The 19,781-nt window shown below is 41.8% G+C and overlaps 1 protein-coding gene across 7 annotated transcripts in view; it reads right to left on the bottom strand.

The window, feature by feature from the left end:
• The window catches only part of myt1b (myelin transcription factor 1b), an 87,793-nt gene that overhangs the window by 5,547 nt on the left and 62,465 nt on the right, over positions 1 to 19,781 (bottom strand). For 6 of the 7 annotated variants that reach the window (XM_087781625.1, XM_087781627.1, XM_087781628.1 and 3 more), the window contains exons 3-20: positions 18,989 to 19,043; positions 18,012 to 18,042; positions 17,015 to 17,077; positions 15,556 to 15,869; positions 13,610 to 14,644; positions 10,958 to 11,092; positions 9,673 to 9,763; positions 9,369 to 9,485; positions 8,149 to 8,363; positions 7,892 to 8,079; positions 4,498 to 4,752; positions 3,927 to 4,081; positions 3,140 to 3,202; positions 2,709 to 2,777; positions 1,047 to 1,109; positions 731 to 811; positions 218 to 439; positions 12 to 103 (exon numbers count right to left, since the gene is read on the bottom strand). In XM_087781625.1, the coding sequence (XP_087637751.1) occupies positions 12 to 103; positions 218 to 439; positions 731 to 811; positions 1,047 to 1,109; positions 2,709 to 2,777; positions 3,140 to 3,202; positions 3,927 to 4,081; positions 4,498 to 4,752; positions 7,892 to 8,079; positions 8,149 to 8,363; positions 9,369 to 9,485; positions 9,673 to 9,763; positions 10,958 to 11,092; positions 13,610 to 14,644; positions 15,556 to 15,869; positions 17,015 to 17,077; positions 18,012 to 18,042; positions 18,989 to 19,043 (3,244 nt within the window). The remainder of the gene's footprint in view (positions 1 to 11; positions 104 to 217; positions 440 to 730; positions 812 to 1,046; positions 1,110 to 2,708; positions 2,778 to 3,139; positions 3,203 to 3,926; positions 4,082 to 4,497; positions 4,753 to 7,891; positions 8,080 to 8,148; positions 8,364 to 9,368; positions 9,486 to 9,672; positions 9,764 to 10,957; positions 11,093 to 13,609; positions 14,645 to 15,555; positions 15,870 to 17,014; positions 17,078 to 18,011; positions 18,043 to 18,988; positions 19,044 to 19,781) is intronic. The other variant, XM_087781629.1, reaches the window with a different exon arrangement.

The following is a 19,781-nucleotide window of genomic DNA, read 5'->3' as shown; positions in this document are numbered from 1 at the left end:
GGACGTCTTACCGTCGCTGGCTCTGAACTTGGTGCTCAGGTACTCGTCGCCTGGGAATTTGGTCTTCTTCTTCGCGAACAAAGCTCTGGGGCATCCTGAGAGGCTGCGGACGAACAGACTTTCACTTTACTTTACTTTAAATTCCCTTCGCAATGCACACAAGGTTTTTAAGGAGCACCTACCCCTCCTTTAATTCGACACTAGCGTCTCAAATTACCTGCGGTGGGTGAGGAAGCTGCCGTTGGCGTGTCCGGAGCCGTCGCAGCCCGGGGTGGGACAAATGGGACCCTCGGTCTTGAAGGCCTTCCAGTTGAAGGGGATGCCGTTGAGGAGACCCTCCTTCTGGCGGCGGGCGGCGAGCGGGCAGCCGTAGGCGCTGCGGTGGGTGGCGTACTTGCCGCTGATGTGACCCAGGCTGTCGCACCCCGGCACCGGGCACCTGAGAGGAGACGAGAGAGAGAGGGGGGGTGACGGTTAGACCGATGCCTCGACTCCAGAGGAGAAAAAAAGATGAGAGTAAAACTGGATCTGAAGCTAAAAACATTAGCTATGATAGTCAAGCATGCTTTGACGTTTACTGTTGATGTGCAAATGTAGTTCTGCGCTAGGATGCCAGCAAGCAACATTCAGAGTCAGTGTCTGCAGCTAACTCAGTGGTCCTCCTGCCTCTCTCTGTCGGTTTTACCGTCAGTCTCTAAAAAAAGCAAAGGCTTTTCTGAGCAGTACGAACTTTAAAAGCTCGGTGTCCTCCTGGTTGTCCTTGGTAGGAGTTTTAATTCCACTTTTCTTGGCACGGGGGCACCCAGAGAGACTGAAAACAGAAAGTATGGAGTTGATAAAGTCGGGTTTTGAAAGAAGGGACAGAACAGGAAGAATAGATTCACAGAAACCAAATCAACGCCTAATGTTGCCGAGATGTGTGTTTGTCCCCCCCTCTTTTTGGGCCTCTCACTCTGACTCGTGTGTGTGTGTGTGTGTGTGTCTGTGTTTGTGTGTTTCGTGAGTGTGTGTCTGTGTGTGCAAGATTGTGTGCAGGTGTCTGTTACCTTCTGTGTGAGGTGTAGTTTCCTGTGATGTGACCTGAACCGTCGCATCCTGGAGTGGGACATCTGGAGGAGGGACGGAAGCGTTAGAGTCTCGCCGGGCGGAGCGTCAGGGTCTTAAGTGTTACACGGGATCTGGGTCACGCTACGAGCCGGTGGCGTCGTGTCAGGAGCGTTTACTGAGCTCTTGAAAATGTGACGATATAGGGGGTCAAATTACACGATTCACTGTGATCCATTATTTAATTTGCGAGTTTCTTTTTTGGAAAATCTTTCTTTCTGTCATGATCTTTTTGTCAGTTGTCGATGTGAAAACTATGGTCAGTCAGAGCCTGAAGCAGTCATTGATTGGTCGAATGAATTGTTACTTTTTTTTTCAAATTGTTTATAGACATCACTTTGTATAGACCTGTTTGATTGCTTTTATTTTTTTATCAATAAAAAAATGAACAATATTCACATCTGCTGGTGGAAACTAAAGGTCGCGACAACACTTTCTAAATATTCTTTCTTTTTAACTTTCACCATTATAATTTTAAATAGAATAAAACTCAAGGAAAGGTCTTTATATTTGGGATTAAAATAGAATAATTAGATCAATACAGATCATAGTAAATTAATCACTCAATTTCCTAAATCTCTAGTAACAATGTATCAATAATCCATTTGATAAAGAATCAAATATGTTTATTAAAGTGTTAACAAAACACTTTCAATGTGCCTGGAAAAATCCAAAGAGAATGAATAGTTAAGCTTTAAAATTACTATATAATATTTTAAAAATAATGATAATAATTAAATCATATAATAGAGCAATTAGAGAATGTTAAACGGATATGAAACTTTACAATTTATAAAACAAAACAGATATAAAGTGTTAAATCAAGTTTTCAACTGTAATGAAAAGGACATTTAGTCCTAGCTTGCATGTCAAAAACAATTACTTTACACTGAAATTTAACACCTTGTAACACCTTGTAAAAACCTAATAATTTGTAATGTTGAAAAACATTAAAAGGGTTGAATATAAGTTACAAACATTTTCAAAATTCAAATAGACTGCAGCTTGTCTTATACGGGTTATTTAAAAAAAAGTTTTTTTAATTACTTGTTAAGCATGTGTGTTGCATTAAGTTAATATTTTAGGATGATTTTTATTTTAAATTTGTAATAGTACCGTCTTTATAGAACAACCTAAATGTCTCTATGACAAGCTCAAAGCTAAACAAACACATTTAAAGTATGGTAAAGTCATAGACAATCACTATTTTATATACATTAAATAGCACTTCATATTTTGTTTGTGCATAAAGTTTTGCTAATGGTCCAAAATATAAATGAATTAAAACACTATTGAAAACAAGTAAAAAAGGTCTTACAAAGTGTGTCTTGCTGCTATAAATAAAAAATAGGTAATAAGGTGCAAAAATACTAACAACAGAATATTGTTTTTGGTGACTCACATATTTCTGAATCTGTATAACAGTAACAAATGAATCAGAGAAACCTTAAAGATTCAAGCAGAAATGAGTGTGCGTGCAGGACTTTGTGTTTCAGCCAAAGCAGAGCGGCGGTCAGCAGAATGTTTGCAGTGCTGGACAATGTCAGGAGCAAGTGCGCTGAAGCGGCAGTGAAAGCGAGAGTGGAGGTGCAGCGCAGACATACTTGAGTTCAGGGGTGTGCGCCGCCATGAGTGACCGGAGGCTCTTATCAGCGAGAGGACAGCCAGACAGACTGAAGGGAGAAGCCAGCAGAAACAGAGAAGTCAAGGTGAGGGGGGGAAGAAGGGACCGGAGAGAAGAGAGAGAGAGAGAGAGAGACGTGAACGAAGGGGAATCCAGATTGCAAGCATCACCAAGGTCATTGAGGAAAAAGAGGACAGGAAGTAAATTACTGATGCGTATCAAAGTGACCGTCTTGTGTTACGTTGTTGCCACCGGCGTGGCAGGATCGGATAAAATATTACAAGCGTGCAGAAGCCAATATGTCCTTCTAGAGTTTGGACGGACACTTCGCCTCGTCCTGGCCGGAGACGCGTTTAACCTTCATCTGATTCATTGGTTTCATGAACACGTGGAGGAGGCGGAGGGGCGTACCTGCGGTGCGATGCATAGTTCCCGGTGATGTGGCCGCTGCCGTCGCAGCCAGGTGTGGGACACCTGAGGAGGGAGGGGGACGCAGAGTTCAGACCCAGTAACAACAGCAGCATCAACCTAAACCTAACCCTTTCATGCCAGCAAGTCTAAATGTCAAAGCTATGTTTGGGAAAATTAAAAGCAAGATGGAAGACAGTCAATCTTCTTAGCTATAAACAGGGGTTCTACAGCACAAGACTTTAAAAATACTTTTTTAAATACAATTTTAATCTTAGATTTTACATACAAAAACTGAAATGGATCAACTACGAAAGCATTTATTTTAACATTAAATAAACTTGTCTTTTCAGTCGACTGAAAAACTTCAATGCAATCATGCTGGTTTTGAAAATATACTTGATACCACTGTTTTATCAGTTTTGTGAAAATCTGTATACTATTTAATACATATATATAATATATATATATATATATATATATATATATATATATATATATATATTGAGAATAGAAACCAACAAAAAATCTTGCTTAAGACTTTGAAAAATTTGATTTAAGTCAATTTAGGGTTTTGCTTCACGAATTTAACGCCTTAAAGAGCTTTTAAAGATCCACAAGACCCTGAAAAAAAATTATTTATTATATATATGTATTATATATTCTCCAAACTAAGAGAAGGTATACATTGACCTGGACGATTATGAATAAAGTTGAAATGTTTTTTTCTTGTCAGTAACTTTATTCCTGGTTGAAAGGGTTAATCCCGAGTTTAACGCGGCGTTCTTACGAGAGCAGCTCTTTCTTGGCGTCCTTGGGAAAGAACTTGACTTTGAAGCTGGGGGTGGTGACTTCCCCGGGGTACCTCCTGTCCTCCAGACAGTCCTGCATCATGTCACCGTCCTCTGGATCGGAGGAGATGTACGAGTGGCCGGTGTGCTCCAGCTGAGGAGGAATCCAGAGAAGGGATTTAAAAAAAACAAAAAAACTTCACAGAGCAGGTTTTTCTTTTTCGACAGGACAAGCAATGATGTTAAAAAGAAAAAAAAAAAGCCTGATGAAAAGAAATCATTGAAGACCCCTTGTCGTTCTTTGGTGGAAGTTCAAAGCGGAGCTGATTTGCATGTGCCAAAGCCGGGATGGTGCAATGCACCTGACACTCTCGCTTGTTACCCAGCGCCGTGCCTTAACCCAGCAGCAAGTCGCACAAGAACAAATGAATAATAGAGAAGGAAACAGGAAGTATAGCCGCAGAATTAAAGAGGGGTAAACAATGTTTTCAGAGGGGCCCGGGGCAGCCATGTTTCTTTTTACTTCTTTAACCCTCAGTTGAGTAACGTTCCAGGAAATGTTGCACTGACCTCGTCCACTTCCTCCTCCCTCTGGCGGTTGGGTTTGGTGTAATCCAGCGGACCCTCCCACTCCTCCTGCTTGTAGCCGTGGAGGTTGGGTGACGTCATCCCGCTGCTGCCGTGATGGAGCGACGAGGAGGAGGAGGACGAGGGGTCTGGGGAGCGAACCCCGGGGCTGGTGCCAGACAGGCTGCCCTCGTGTTTGATGGGCTTCTTCATGCTCAGGTCCAGAGTGCCGTTCTCGTCCACTTCGATAGCCATTTCCTGGAGGGAGCATAAAAGAAGATACGATTCCAGGTCACGACGAGTCGGATTTTAAGTCGGCGAGATATTTAATATGCAGCGACTGAACCTCGGAGAAAACCTGCTGATAGTTTTTTCTTTTCATGATTCAGAGAAGATTTCACTGTAAAAACTTTACTTTTATTATTCGTTTTTTCTGCCCTAAGTCGGTAGTTTTAAATTCAGTGCTCTTGTGGACACATGGGGGGCTTGATTTCTCCACCACAGCAGCAGATTGAGAAACTTCTAACTGTGTGTGAGAAAAACAAGTCTTGAAAAGCGTTCGGTCGACCATAGTGACGCCACAACTGGAACATCCAGTACAAGGTTTCATTGTTACCGTTGCCGTTCAAACAACCGTAGTCTAACTGGGGCGTCACATCAATCTCAGTGGATGTACAGGAAAAGCAGAGCTGTCCACTGCGGGTCGTTTAAAAAAAGAGATCACGGATTTAATCTGACTCTAGTTTCCCTTTGAGCCTTGTTGAAACCACAGCCACAGAAACTCAACACTTATAAACTGGCTTTGACAAAGAAAAACAGGACATTCAACTTCAGAATTAGAACCTTGAAGATAAAATGATAATATTATCATGTAATTATTCATTACATTATTGTCGTTGATACAAAACTAGGGGTGTGTGTCGGCAAGAATCTGGTGATTATATATTGCGATAAATACTGTAGTAACAAGGATATATTCGTAGTATTGTCGAGTATTTGACTCTGGTGTTGTAGTATTTACAGACCACATGACTCTTGACGAAGTCGTTACTGCTTTCATCTGTTTTGAAAACAAAATATAAGCTGTCTACTGTATCCTCTCGTCCTCAGTCAACGCCGTAAATTTTCCTTGGAACGAAATGACTGTGGTCGAAATAATAATCAATTAATAATCATTTTAAAAATAATCATTTTGTTTGATACACATTAAAAAATAATTCTTAAAATAACTATGATGTATCTTTAACTAAAATATGATAGATCTGTTAAATAGCAATAAGGTATTGTTAAAAATAGATATTGCAATTTTTATATATTTTTCAGACCCCTAAAAAGGTCTGTTTTTTTAAAGTAAAAGTTTACCTTTCATAAAAAAGGAAAACGTCTCAAATGGAGCACATCTTGTTCTTGACGGGGGTTAAAAAAAGAAACACTTTCGTCTCATTAGAAATAAAGTATGAATAGAGATTCATGCCTGAGGAGGGAATATATTCGAATGCAGGTCATATATGTCTCAGAAATGACTTATACGAGTGGAAATGTTCCGTGGAACGACCCAGATATTTAGCCCTTATACATCCTGGAGCGATATTAAATGCGTCAACATTGACTCCTAAATGTGCTTTGTGGTATTTATTCCTCAAATCTTCCTCGCATCGGAGCTAAAAAAGCATCGACCGGAGTCAAACAGCGGTGTCACGCCCCATTATGTGTGAGAGTTCAGAACGCCTTCATCACTTAAGCATGTTAGCGGCGATACACTCTGGCATCCGTTCGCCAGCAGCGCTTCATCTACCCGTGCTCCGCGACATTCCTGGCAGGTGAACAGAAGCAGAAGGCAGCGAAGGAGACGTGCTTTTAAAGCATTCATACCGAGCCGCGTTCGTATGGGCCAGGAAATCAAAGGGGTTACAGAAAGAGGAGAGGAAATTGGGAAGTGTTCCCAGAAACGTCCCTGGTTGATGAGCCCAGTGTTCCAATGTTTCTTTATTGGATCTCCGCCGGATCAGATGTTGATTCCAGATCAGGCCTCGGCCGACGCACACTGTAGCGGCTCCTAAGTCCTGCTCTTGGATCAGCGCCTGCCTAAACAACACCTTGCTCTGCTCTGTTGCCAGACGCTCTAATCTCCACTTTTTTTTTTTTTTATCTTCCTTAAACCGTGTCAGGAAATCGAAAAATGATGAAGCCGTCACTTTCTCTCCTCTGTGAGGCCAAAAGAAGCCTTTTAAGAAACACAATATGGGGGAAAGTGGCGTTCAAATTACCCATCCTGCGCACGGAGGGGGGATGACGGACGGAACGTATGACTGGCACGGAAAGAGAGAGGATTTGATAAAAGAGAATGCAAAGCGAAGTGCAAGGAGAATGAAAGAAGGACCTACGGGGGAGTAGAGGGAGAGAGTGGGAGATCCGTCCGGCAGATAATGAAAAAAGGCTACCTGCTGGAGAAGTCATCCAGGGAACAGGGCACTCCGCCAAATTCAATAACAACATGAAAAGTGTGTGGGATGGAGGGATGAACGATGAAAGGGCTGATGCAACCGCATCTCAACACCGTTGCTGTGATGCTGGACGGCTTGACTCGGAGCAGCAGGGGGCCACAGGAGCGACCCTGCTTCTGCTGCTCCAACTAAATTTATATCAGAGACAACAGAGTTTGTGTTGCAGGAATGTTACGACGAGGCTCATGAGCAAAAACATCTTCACCAGGAAACCATTATTGTCATTCTCATTGTAAGTCAGTGGACCATGATGGATGTTTTCATGACTTTTGCTGCCATTATTGCTAAATACTGCCATAAAAACTGCCACAAAGTTTCACATTTCGACTTCGAAACATGCTTAAAATGCTTAAATTACTTTAATAAACAAACTGAGGTGATTCATTTTAACTACTTTATTATGTTCTTGTCAATTTGAAAAGAAAGTTTCCAGTTTTAAGTCTTCCAGTCTTAACTGAAACTTAAACAAATGTTGTTATCATGGTTCGTAGCAAAGGCAAAAATGCATTTTAACTACAATTAAATCACATTTTGACTCATTTTTTGACTCAATAAACATTTTTTTCCCCCCAACATATTTCTTTAAACTCTCTCTCTTAATATATATATTTAATATGCACATGCCATACATCATTTGAAAGCAGCCGTTTTATGTTTTTAGAACCTATTACGACAAGGTTTTATTGCACCAATATTTTTGGGGGTTATTGTAGTGAGAAGCCAGTGTATCTCTGGTGAATTGATGAACATTTTTTGAACAGTTTTAAACGTGTTTATCTTTATATTTTCTCTTTCAGATGGAGTTTTAAACGGAAATGATCAAAACATTTTTGAAGTTGTAAAGTTGTGTTGATCAGACAGATATATATTTAAAAAAAAGAGTAGGTGCTGACCTTGGGCTGGGCTTTGGTGCTGAGGTTCTCCGGCTTCTCCCAGCAGCGCGTGGACAGGTTCAAGATGGCGGTGGCGGCCATGTGGGCCGCCTCGGCATCATGGGAGTAGTCGTAAGCCATGGAGGCGGCCTTCCCGTACGCGTGTAGACTCAGGCTGGGCGAGCAGGACTTGGGGAAGGAGGGCTTGGCTGCGGAGCAAACGATGGATCAGGACCAGTTGTTTTTTTTGGGGGGGATGGAAAACCGTTTGGACTTACTTTTGAAGGCTTTGGGTGAGGTTTCGCTGGTGGGCATCTTTGGGACAATCATGCGCTTCCCGAACACTTGAGCGTCGAAGCTTGCATAATCGAAGGACACCTTGGAGTACTTCTCCAGCTCCTTGGCAAGGTTGGCGCGGGGCGTACTGGGGGCCATGTTGGGTCGGTAGCTGCCATACTGGGGGACTTCAAGTTGTTTCACAAAACACATGGGCCTGCGACAGAGATGAGTCTTTCAGAAACAAGTTGTATAAGAAGGTTTGAATTATATAGTAAATCTTAAAAAGTAAATAAATGTTTCCAACATGATTTTTATAAATGTGAACGGCTGCTCATTATGGTCTGTAATCTCTACTTCCTGGTCCAGGTGGTGCTCTTCTGTCAATTAAACCAACCTGTATTGTGAAATATAGAGGTTTTAAAAAAGAAAAACTCATTTCCGTAAACAATACGAACAAGAGTAAACAACATATGCCTCATTACGTTTTTTTGGGTTTAAATCCCCGACGCTTAGTCCGAAACCGCCGCCAAGAGAAGCAATTAAATCCCTGACCTCGGTCCACACCTTGCATAATTAGGTCAACGGCTGGATTATTAATTAAAATACCAGCGCGGGCATAATGGCGCGTCTTGCTGGTGTTAATTATCATTCTTGGCTGTGAGGTGGAGGCGTCTGGTGGGAGGTGGCGGGTCTGAATAGAGGGTCAGAGGGAAGATTCTTCTCCATGAATCAAATCTTTCTAAAGAATCCGTCCAAATTGAAAAACCTTGATGCAAATGGAGTTTGTATGGAATTGACTTACACATGTGTTGTGTTGTACAGGAGGGCAACGTTACACAAGCGACACAGAGGCCGTCATCGTGGGGACCTGACTTTCAATGCAGTGTTTTTTTTTATTTCTCGGAACAAATCTTCTCACTCAAGGCTACATGTTAATCCCCCGGAAGATAGATATCAGGCAACCAGATACAAATCTGTGTCTGGAGAGCTTTAGGAAATAAACCCTCACATCCAAACAGAAAAGTGACAAAGACAAATCAAACTCTAAATCTAAGACGAATAACTTAATGAATAAATCCTGAGATAAGCCAGAAAAGCATACTAAGAAGAAGAAGAAATATTTTTCCTAAAATAAAAAAAATCGAGTTGAAAAATAACATCATTCCAACTACCAAACATGAATCTAAACTTCTTCAATTGAGTTTCATTAAATCCGCACCTCAGCACTCTGTCGTTGGGACTTCCTTTGAGGTGCTCGCTGCCGGGCTGGGAGAGAAGCTGCTTGTCCTGGCTCTTGTTGAGCTTCTCTGCAGCAGCGATGGGGCATCCAGAGAGACTGAGGGGCGCAGAGAGGAGAATCAAAGCATGTTGCTGACCATACAAATCTCCCCCGGACTGATGTGGACTGACATATTTGCTGTCATGCACACATGAATATTTATCGCCGAACACACAGAAGGGAGAAACATTCACACACACGTGTGTGTGTGTGTGTGTGTGTTGGTGTAAAGCTCGGTGTGTACCTGCGGTGTGTGTTGCGGTTGCTGTTGACGTGACCCTGGCCGGTGCAGCCCGGGGTCGGACACTTCAGCACATTCTCATGCATGGCCAGAACTGAAAGGAAAAGACAAACATAAGAAACTATTTACATTTTTATATATCTGTTGTTGTGTTGAGGTTGTGAGAGAAAACTTCAGTCAAGATACGACAAGTTAAGTCAACATTTTCTCATCTTGACAAGATTAAAAAACTACCTTTGAAACTTAATTTTATTTTAAATCGTCCACCTGTTCAGGAAATCTTAAATTTGTGGAAATTAATGCTAATAAAAGTTAGTTTACAATTGACTCTTTACAAAGCGCGTCTAATATTTTACATATAGAGACAGATTTTGACATACTTTTAAATAAAATATAGTATTTATGAACTTTTTTAAATACTTACGTGAATTTATTTTAAGATAAAAATATTTTAATGCATGGACAGCAACAGTAGTTGTAAATAAAGAGACAATATTGTCAGAAATAATTTTGTCCATCATCAAGTTGATATTATTTGTACTAGAAAAAATAATTCACATGAATCATGGCACAGAATAAGCTTCAAATAAGTATCTGTGCCTGAAACTATTGAAATGACTATACCTGTAAGACAATATTTCTAAGTCTCTTAATATATAAATAAATAAGTTCAGAAAACTTTTATTTGTATTAAATTCCCCAAATGTAAGATTTTCTGACACTTTTCCAAATTATTCTTCCTTAAAAATCTTAAATTTGGGGAATTTAATACAAATAAAAATGAATTTATGATTAAATATTTATAAACATTTTTGAATTATATATTAAGAATCTGATATCACATCAAGAATATAGTATTTATGAACTTGTTTCTTCACCATTGCTAGTTTAATGGACAGGTACAATCATTTTACTAATATTTTCAGCCAGATAAAAAGCTTTTTTTTCTGCTGTGATGCATTTTTCCACCTAAAAATAAAATCAACTTGATGTCGGACGAAATGATTTCTGGCAGTATTGTCTCTGCGAAGGACTTCAAGTGTGACACGTTGCCAGATTCTTTGTCCTGTTGTACGTCTGCCTTTGCAATTCTCACTTCAGTCTTTATCAGCAGAACGCTCCGAAAATTGCAAGCTCGGATAACTTGTTCGCTGAGCCGGCCATGTCTGAGTACACGGGCGACGACCTAGATTCGGTTAAAGCCCGGATCACAACACCGACACTTGGAATCAGGGTTTTTTTCGTGTCGCTGTCAAGTTTGTGGAGTCCAACAGACTCAAATACTCACTCTCGGGGGGAATCCTGTCCTTGTGGGGACATCCTGACAGACTGCGGTGGTGAGGGTACAGACCGGTCACGTGACCCGTCCCGTCGCACCCTGGGGTGGGACACTTGATCTCCCTCTTCTCCGGTCTATTGCTCTCTGCAAGAAGAAACGGGAAAGGATTGGTGAGATAAGGAGGACAAAACTCATCAGACGGTGCGCTCGGTGGAGCGTGAAATCCAGACATATTTCAGTCAACTGTACTAAAGCAACATATCTGCGAGCGCTCGTGTCATTCATCGCCACTGATCACTGCGAACACTTAAACGCTATCGTTTTCAAATGGTTAAGGAAAGTCAGATAAGGATGGAAGGAAAATGTGAATCCATTTGTGAGACAGCGGTGAAGCCAGATTCAATTTGTCTATCCCTCATTTCGTCTATTATAAATAATTAATAAACTTAAAATGATCTTTGAATAGTGACTCCTGAAGCTCCTAAATATCACCATTATTAGCCAGCAAGAAATAAATAAAGACTTTTAAGAATGAGAAAAAATAACTCTTAGGTTAGGCTAGGTAGAACTTTATTGATCCCTCAGGAGGTTGTTTTTTTTCTTCCAATTAGCCACAGCAATACAGCAGTTTTTCATAGAAAATAATCAAAATAAAATAAGAACAAGAACAAAGAGAAATAAAGAGATGATACAATCTAAGTCTAAAGATAAAGATCTTGAACTCTTGCCTTACTTTAATACTCCTTTAATATTAATTATGATTTGTTTTTTTCAAAATATTATTTCTTTATTTTATTCCCCTGTAAGTTGAATCTGTTATCTTCTAATGTTTAATCTTTTTTTCTATTTCTGTTTATTGTACTTTAAATAACCCGCATTTCCAAACAAACAAAATAAAATATTATCTTGATCATGGACAAATGATCTCCTTGGCTGAGGTATGTACAGCCTCTGTGCTTTTAAATCTGTCTGCATGAGTTTAGCTGGTAAAGCATGAAACTTTATCTATTCCTCTGGTGTTATTGGTCTAATATCGGCAGCGCATCAACGCAGACGCCGCCTCGACGCCGCTCGCAGATCTCCAGGCGTCGGATCATTAGACTGTAATCGAGACACAATCACAAGGTGCCCACACTCGTCCTCGCCGCCGATGCAAAGAGGTTTGTCATTAACCACGGCCGCCGAGAGAGCGAGAGGAAAGAGAAGAAGAAGAAAAAAAAGGAGCAAGACGGTGGCGTGATACTCTATTGGCCTTCAAATTGAATGTTAACGAGACATGCATCTCCTAATTAGTGCCGAGCCGAACAAGAACGTCACCACAGGAGGGAGCGGAGGCCGAGGAGAGGGCAGCACCAGCAGCCATGTAATCACACTCCAGCTAAACTGCGAGGAGCATGGCGAGTGGGCAGCGAGCCAAACCCGGAGCTGGAACACAAGCGGCATGTAAACAAACGACCTCGCTCTCCCCCTCCGTCCTCCGTCCAGTCGCTCGGAACCACTTCCACAACGCGAGAGGAAGAACCCTCTTCTTAGCTTAATGACTCGTCGCTTTCTTTAAACACACTTTTTTTAAGAAACCCACTGACAATCTTAAATCCACAGCAACTGTTTTCATTTAATCAAGATCTATTAAGTGGTTCCACATAGAATAACGCATTGCATTTAAAAACAACTTACTTTTAAAATGATTTGTTCAGGCTTTTCCTTGATTTTCTGGAACTCCTGTGTTGTTCTCAGTATTATCTTGATCTTTAAAGTATGTACTTTTTTGAGTATTGTTTTGATTGGTAAAGCGCTTTGTGACCCTGGTCTGGAAAAGCACTATATAAATAAATATTACTTACTTACTTACTTACATGCTACTAAACCATAAGAAAAGCATAATTTCTACTTTAAAAAATCAAGATGTATGCAGTTTTACACACCAGCCTGAAACACTGTTACAAAGACACTGTTTCTTTTAGTCAAACAACAACAAGCATTTGACCTCCAACGCAATAATCCAAAACGTTATTCATATATTTAAGATGTATTATTATTATTTGTATTACTTTTTTTGATTCATTATTGTTTTTGTTATTATGTTTTATATGTGCACTGCATATTTTAATATACTATGTAGATAAATTTAATCATTTTTTTGAACTGCTCTGACATACATTTTCCCTGCCAAGCAGCTTTAGATTTTTCTTATAGACTCAATATCATATAATTTAAAACATTTATCACATACAATCATATTAGCTCCTTGGCAGAGGTACTAAATACTTCTTAAAGAATAACCGCAGTTAAAGTAGCCATAAGTGTGCAAGAATCCAAAATTCTTAATGTTTATTTAATATAAAGTATAGTATACATGTGACCTTTGTGTGACCCTAAGGTGTAGTTTTGATGGTGTTTAAATTCAAACTCTGGATACAGAAGTGTACCTTGAATCTCTAATAACAACTAAAATCACTTTTCTTCTTGTAATCTTTTCAATCAAGTTGATTTTTGTTCAATGTCAGATGGTTAAGGAATACAAATAATTTAATAAATGTTATCACTTATAAATAATTGATTATATAATTAAGATGAAGACAATCATATTAGCTCCTTGGCAGAGGTACTAAATACCTCTTAAGGAATAAACAGCAGAGGAGTATATAGAAGTTGTGTTACCTTTAAAGTAGCTCTTGCGAATGACGTCGAGGTGTTTGGGCCGGTCCTCCATGGTGAAGTACCTCTGGTGGTGGATGTCTGGAGCGCGGAGCAGGTCCCGGGGCCCGAGGGGCTTCACCTGCTCGGCCTTGAGCGCGATGGCTTGCTCCAGCAGGCCCAGGTTGCCCCGGGTCATGTCGAACATCTCGGACTCGTCCTCGGAGCGCTGGGAGATGCTGTCGTCGTCGTCGTCGTCGTGCTCGTCGTCGCCCTCCGCGTCGTCGAAGTCCTTCTGGTCCGACTTGTCGGAGCGCACCTCGATGACGTCCGGCGAGCCGGCGGCCTTGTGGATGTGGTAGTAGTTGTGCAGTGGGCTGTGGGCGCTGAAGTTGAACGGAGGGCTGCCCTTGTGGTTCTGCACTGCACTCAGCCGAGAGTCGTACTGGTCCGGCGGACTGGCTCTGTGGGCGCCGTAGTTCTCCGCCGGGCTGTGTGAGTGGAAGTCCTCTCGAGGACCGACCCTGTGGTCTTCAGCCATCATGAGTTTTCCCTGAGATGCTGCGGTGCTGGTGATAGTGCGAATAGCAGTTGGCACAATAGAAACAGGCAGGATGTGGTTCTCCTCCCTGTGGTTCTCCTCCTCCTCCTCCTCCTCCTCCTCCTCCTCCTCCTGCCGAGGCATCTCTTCCTCCTCTTCATCAGTCATCTGTTGAACGTGAGGCTCTTCAACTGGCCTCTCCTGCTGTGCCGGCTCACTCCTGACCTCTTCCTCTCCCTCGGCTGCCTCACTCTGCACATCCTCTCCTTCCTCAACTATCTCATCTGTCTCCTCTTTTATTTCTTCCCCCTCTTCTGCTGCCACGGCGACGTCCTCCTCTGTCTCCATGGCAACAGGTGGCTGAACGGCCTCACTCGGGACATCATTTTTGTTATCAGGCGCGCAGGTCTGTCCGAGGTGGAGCAGGGAGTTGGCGACCTCCTCCGTGTCGTGGCTCTGAACCTCCTCTGGCCCTGGCGAGGAAGCGTCCAGCTTGGACTCGAGGATCACACACTCCTCTGTGGAAGTAAAGCATGGATAGGTCAAAAGCGTTGACAGAGCGGTGAGTCATGACGTAGCCGGCAGCATCTTGATCATCAGTGCTTTCACCTTTTCTGCTTCCTACACTTATAGGAAGTCACATTAAGATGCTGCGACCAAACAGTCTCAGGAAAAATAGACAAGTGATAAAAATGTGTTTTAGTTCTTAACTGATTAAAAAAGCGTGTGTTTTAAGATTTGTGCACCAATCATGCACAAAATGAGCAAAAATGCCACTTTTAATTTAAAATCCAAATATTTGCTTCTGTTCTTTTAAAAACAACTGTCAAATGATCTGTAAACATTTCAAATAGAGCCAAAAAATTCATTCAACAAACAAGCGAACAGAATTCAATCAAAAAAACAGTTGCTTCCATAAAAAAACACCTGGAAGCTCTTGAACCCTTTTTTCATTGAAATTACATTTTTTAATGAAGTCACTTTTTTATTGGCTGCTAAAAAAACAAACCCTTTATACATTCAGAGACATATGTGCACTTTTAAAGAAATCCAAAATTCTTAATGTTTATTTAATATAAAGTATAGTATAGATGTGACCTTTGTGTGACCCTGAGGTGTATTTTTTTTTTATGGTGTTAATTCAAACTTTGGATACAGAAGTGAACCTTGATTCTCTAATCATAATTGAAATCACTTTTCTTCTTGTAATCTTTTAGATCAGGTTGATTTTTGTTCAATGTCGGATGGTTAAGGAATACAAATAATGTTATTAAATGTTATCATTTATAAATAATTGCTTATATAATTAAGATGAAAACAGATTTGTAAAATAAAATAACACGAAAAACGGACATAAATGGCTCTAATTCACAGTGAAGCAACACAAATAAATCCATAAAACATTTCAAAATATAAAAGAGTTGGTTACCTTCATCTCCTGCTGCTGTTGTTTCCTGATATGTTTCCCTCTCATCCTCCGGTTGAGTCTGTGTCTCCTCCAACTCTTCTTCTGTATGTCCATTCTGAGCGTGTTCTTCGTCTTTCTCCTCGACGTCCTCGCTCTCGGCAGCTTCCTCCTTCTCGCCGTCGGCCTCGGCCTCGCTGCTGCCGTCGCTCTCGGCGCTGAAACCATCGTCCAGCGCTAGTTTCAGGGGGTAGGACTTCCTTTTGGAGACGGGCCGCTCGGCCTCTTGCTCGGCCTCCTCCAAGCGCCGCTTCCTGGCGATGGGGCATCCCAGAATGCTGAGGGAGAAGAGGAGACTCTTGGGTTACGGGTGTTCACGACCACAAAGACTGTCGACTTGAGGTGCCCGGGGTTGTGAGGTCAAGCAGGGTGATGCGAGATGAACACTAGCCAACACAAATGAACTGAGGGTGGCGCCATGCTTGCCTTCTCAAATATCTCCAACCCAAAACCTCCAAGCCAATTGACTGGAACGTTTAATGAACAACTCGTATGGAGAGAAGCGGCAGTGCGGAGCAACGGAGGATGAAATCCAATAAAGCTCCTCGTGCTCTCACCTGGGAGACACTGAGGGGAGGATGTGGGAACGAAAGTGCACCAGGAATTGCCTGATGAAGGAAAACACGTGTAAACGGATAGCTAATACTGAGACCCTCAATAAAGAGCAGTCACGAGCCAGCGAGCTGCCCCGAGACAAGCCGGATCTGTGTGGGTAAATGACGCCGACGAGGGATGAACGTTGATGAGGATTAGAGCGGCTGTGAATGAATTAATCTCCAAATAGAGCGGTTACCAGCGGATACTTTGCCAGTTCAGAAGTCACACGTGACTTGTGAGCGTGTTCATATTTCTTTTTATGTGATGGCCTTCTGAAGTGTTGGGATGATGTTTCAATAAAGAAAATATGTTATAGCTTTGATATAAAAAGGCAGGTGGGATAAGTCACCGGTGGTGACCTCTGCTGGCAGTTGCTTGAAATCGCTCGCTTTTGAACGGTACCTTCAGAAGAAGTCGGAAAAAAAGATGATTTTCTAAATTTGGAAAACACCATTTAAATTTCCAACTTCGTATACATTTTTATTGTAGATCATTTATTTGTATATGTTTTGCTCAATAAAAGAATATAGTTTTAATCATTAAATACGTTCTGTATATTTTATATTATTTATCGAATTGAAGGGGTTTCTGTTATTGTTTTTTTAAATTAAATTAAATTTCAACTCAGCTTTTGTCCATTAGAACTTTTCTTCAAGTCTAATGCGAGCAGTGAGTTCTCTAACTGTTTAAGTTGCACTGCCATTTCTCGCCCTATAAGTCACTCCACGTGTTTTTTGTTCCCGCTCTATATTTGTCCGCAAAGATCCCGAGAGGACAAGGAGGACAGACAGAAGAAGGACAGACAAGAGGGTGTCATCTGCCATACCTTCTGTGTCGTGAGTATCTCCCACTGATATGGCCCGAGCCATTGCATCCAGGGGTGGGGCAGCTGAATGGGATGGATGGAGGTTAAAGATACGTTTAACACATGGAAGCAATCTTAGTCCTGAAGCAGAAGCAGTGACAAACCAGCCAAATTAAAAAATCCTTTTCCAAAGGGCATGCAAACACAGGGTCACAGAAAAATGCACATGCTCAAAGACACTCACAGATGTGTGCCCCCTCCAACACCCCCACCCAACCCCCTACAGCGGCCTCGCATAATGCATGAGTGCAGGTGGCATCAAGGCGGGGAGAACATAATATTGTGTGTCGTACATCAACCCTGGCCTATATCCTGTTAGTATGAGCGATAAGGATCAGCGGAGAGCTGCTGTAATTTCCCCTGTTCTGCTCTTCGTACCAACCATCATTTTCGAACCCCCCCCCCCATCCTCCTCAGATTCAGGTTGCTATGACCCCTCAGGACGGCTCATTTCAATTCTCATTAACTTCCCGCAGCGATTGCCCTTTATTACTCCAATTACCCTTATTATTAATTTCACGTGTAAAAAATGCAGCATTAGCATTTCTGAATCTGCGACTTGAGGTTTTTTTTTTTTTTCGAGATAATTTTTCGTGTGGGATCGATGATCTCAGGTGCCACGATGAGTGAGGATGCTTTCAAACGGACGTGGTGAAGAGACTGGGAAGGGGCAGAGTAAATAATCGCCCCTCCGTCTTCTGTAGCCTTCGATCGGATGGCGAAAAGATCATACACCTCTTTGATTGCATCTACTGTCTGAGCTCATAGCAGGAAATGGTGAACGGATTTAAGAAATCAATAGCAGCCAGTTTGAGGGACTGGCCACTGGCTGAGGAGGAATAATAGAAAAAAAAAAAAAAAAAAGATCTACACCGAGGGGGGTGTGTATGTAAGTGCTGGGAGGGGTGGCTGTGAACATTCAAAGGACTTTGTCGAAAAGATGAAGGCGCATCCTTACCTTAGTTCTGGTCCTATGAGCTCGATGGGAACTGGGAGAGAGAAGGAAAGATAGAGAGAGAGAGAGAGAGAAAAAGAGGGATAAGAAAAGCAGAGGAAAGCAGATCAAAGGTGAGCGAGTGCTCTGAAAAGCACGATGCTAAAAGAAACTCAGATCAATAATCACAAATGCATTAGAATCCCAGGAGGCTTCCTCGTGCACGGCTGAGTGCAAGATCAGGAGGGAAAAACACCTACACACTCAGCAGCGCACACACACACACACACACACATCAGAGCTGTGTAAACATTCTCACACACACTTATTGTATGAACAACAAACACGAAAACTAAATCAGCCTGAAATGTTTTGAATGGTTTACAAGAGTGAGACTGCCGACTTCAGCAAAAAAAAATGTTTTGTGTGATGTCGCTTAAATAGTATGATGGGAAAACTAAATGAAAAGTTAATGCGCGATGCGTTCAGGGTCATCTTGCAATGGAAAAGCTAACTCAGACACACATCGATCGTAACCGGAGCAATCAGGGGGTTCGGAGATATGCACTATTTAAAGTAAGTGAGACAACAATATGATCCTGAAATTCCTGGATCGGTTTTATAGCATTAATCACACGAGACACACGGAGAGTCAACGCACACACACACACACACACACACTTTGACGTTGTGTGCGAGCGCTCGCCCTGTGTTTCTCACTCTTTCATCATTCGTTTGGAGTGACTGGATGTCTTCCTGTGCAGCAATCCCTGCAACTGTCTCGCTCGAAAACATTGCTCAGAAAACTTCACTCTTTCCGAATTGCATTCATTTGAGATGTTTTATCCTCAGCCAGGGTGTGATGGTGCTTTTGCTAACGCCAGTCATGGTGTCCATGTGTTAAGATAATCTTGATTATACGCAGCGATTATCTTAAAATGAGTTCACCATTAAGGAACAAGAGTGTTTGACTACATGATAAAGATGAAGAAAACACTCACCTCTGATTCCCTTGGACCGAGTGCGAGTTCGCTTGTCGTCACTCTCGACACTCATCTGAGGAAGAAAGACAAAATATGAGATTTATTTTGTACCTTTTCAACACACAGGTGACGCACACCTGACACAAGATAGTGTCCAACTGTTCCACTTCCTGTTAAGGTTCCTGAGAAGCCTGAATAAACATTTGTGTTGTCATTAAAGGAGAAGTATTTAAATCTAGTGACCATATTTAGTTGAACATAGATTTAAATGTTATCTACACAGAAGAAAATGGTCAATTATGTATGCTTTCTGATAAGAAACATTTGACGTATGGTATCTTGTTGAACTAAATGATTATAATATATTCTTTTTTATGGTGTTTTCAGTTAAGAACTTTCTGTAATAGTGGCATGAGACGGATTTTGCCTCCTTAACAAGAGTGTTAAAACCAGAATCAATGAGAGGAAACCGGAATCAATAAATCCTAAATAAAACCCAACCCTGGGCAGCAGACGCGAACATAGATTTATGTGCTAAATTAAACCATGAGTGAGAGGAGCGGCTTACAAAGCCTCAACTTCCCTCCTCCTAACACACCTCCCATTGCGCCCCCTGTAATTTCCTGCATCTGAGTGGTGCGCGTGATTGTATGCTGCGCCGAGGCAACAGGCGGCGACCAATCTGGGGCCACGGCCTCCGTAAGCGCCCGTGAATGAAAGTCATAACTACGATCATAAGTGCGATATAAAAAAAACCTAAAACACAGGGCATTTAAAAAAGCCACAATAATAAGCCTTTTAACGTTGCGTG

Source organism: Callionymus lyra, chromosome 19 (genome assembly GCF_982586985.1).
Source record: "Callionymus lyra chromosome 19, fCalLyr1.hap1.1, whole genome shotgun sequence".
Classification (NCBI taxonomy): Eukaryota; Metazoa; Chordata; class Actinopteri; order Syngnathiformes; family Callionymidae; genus Callionymus; species Callionymus lyra.
The sequence above is the reverse complement of the archived record's forward strand: the minus strand, read 5'-3'. Positions and strand labels throughout refer to the sequence as shown.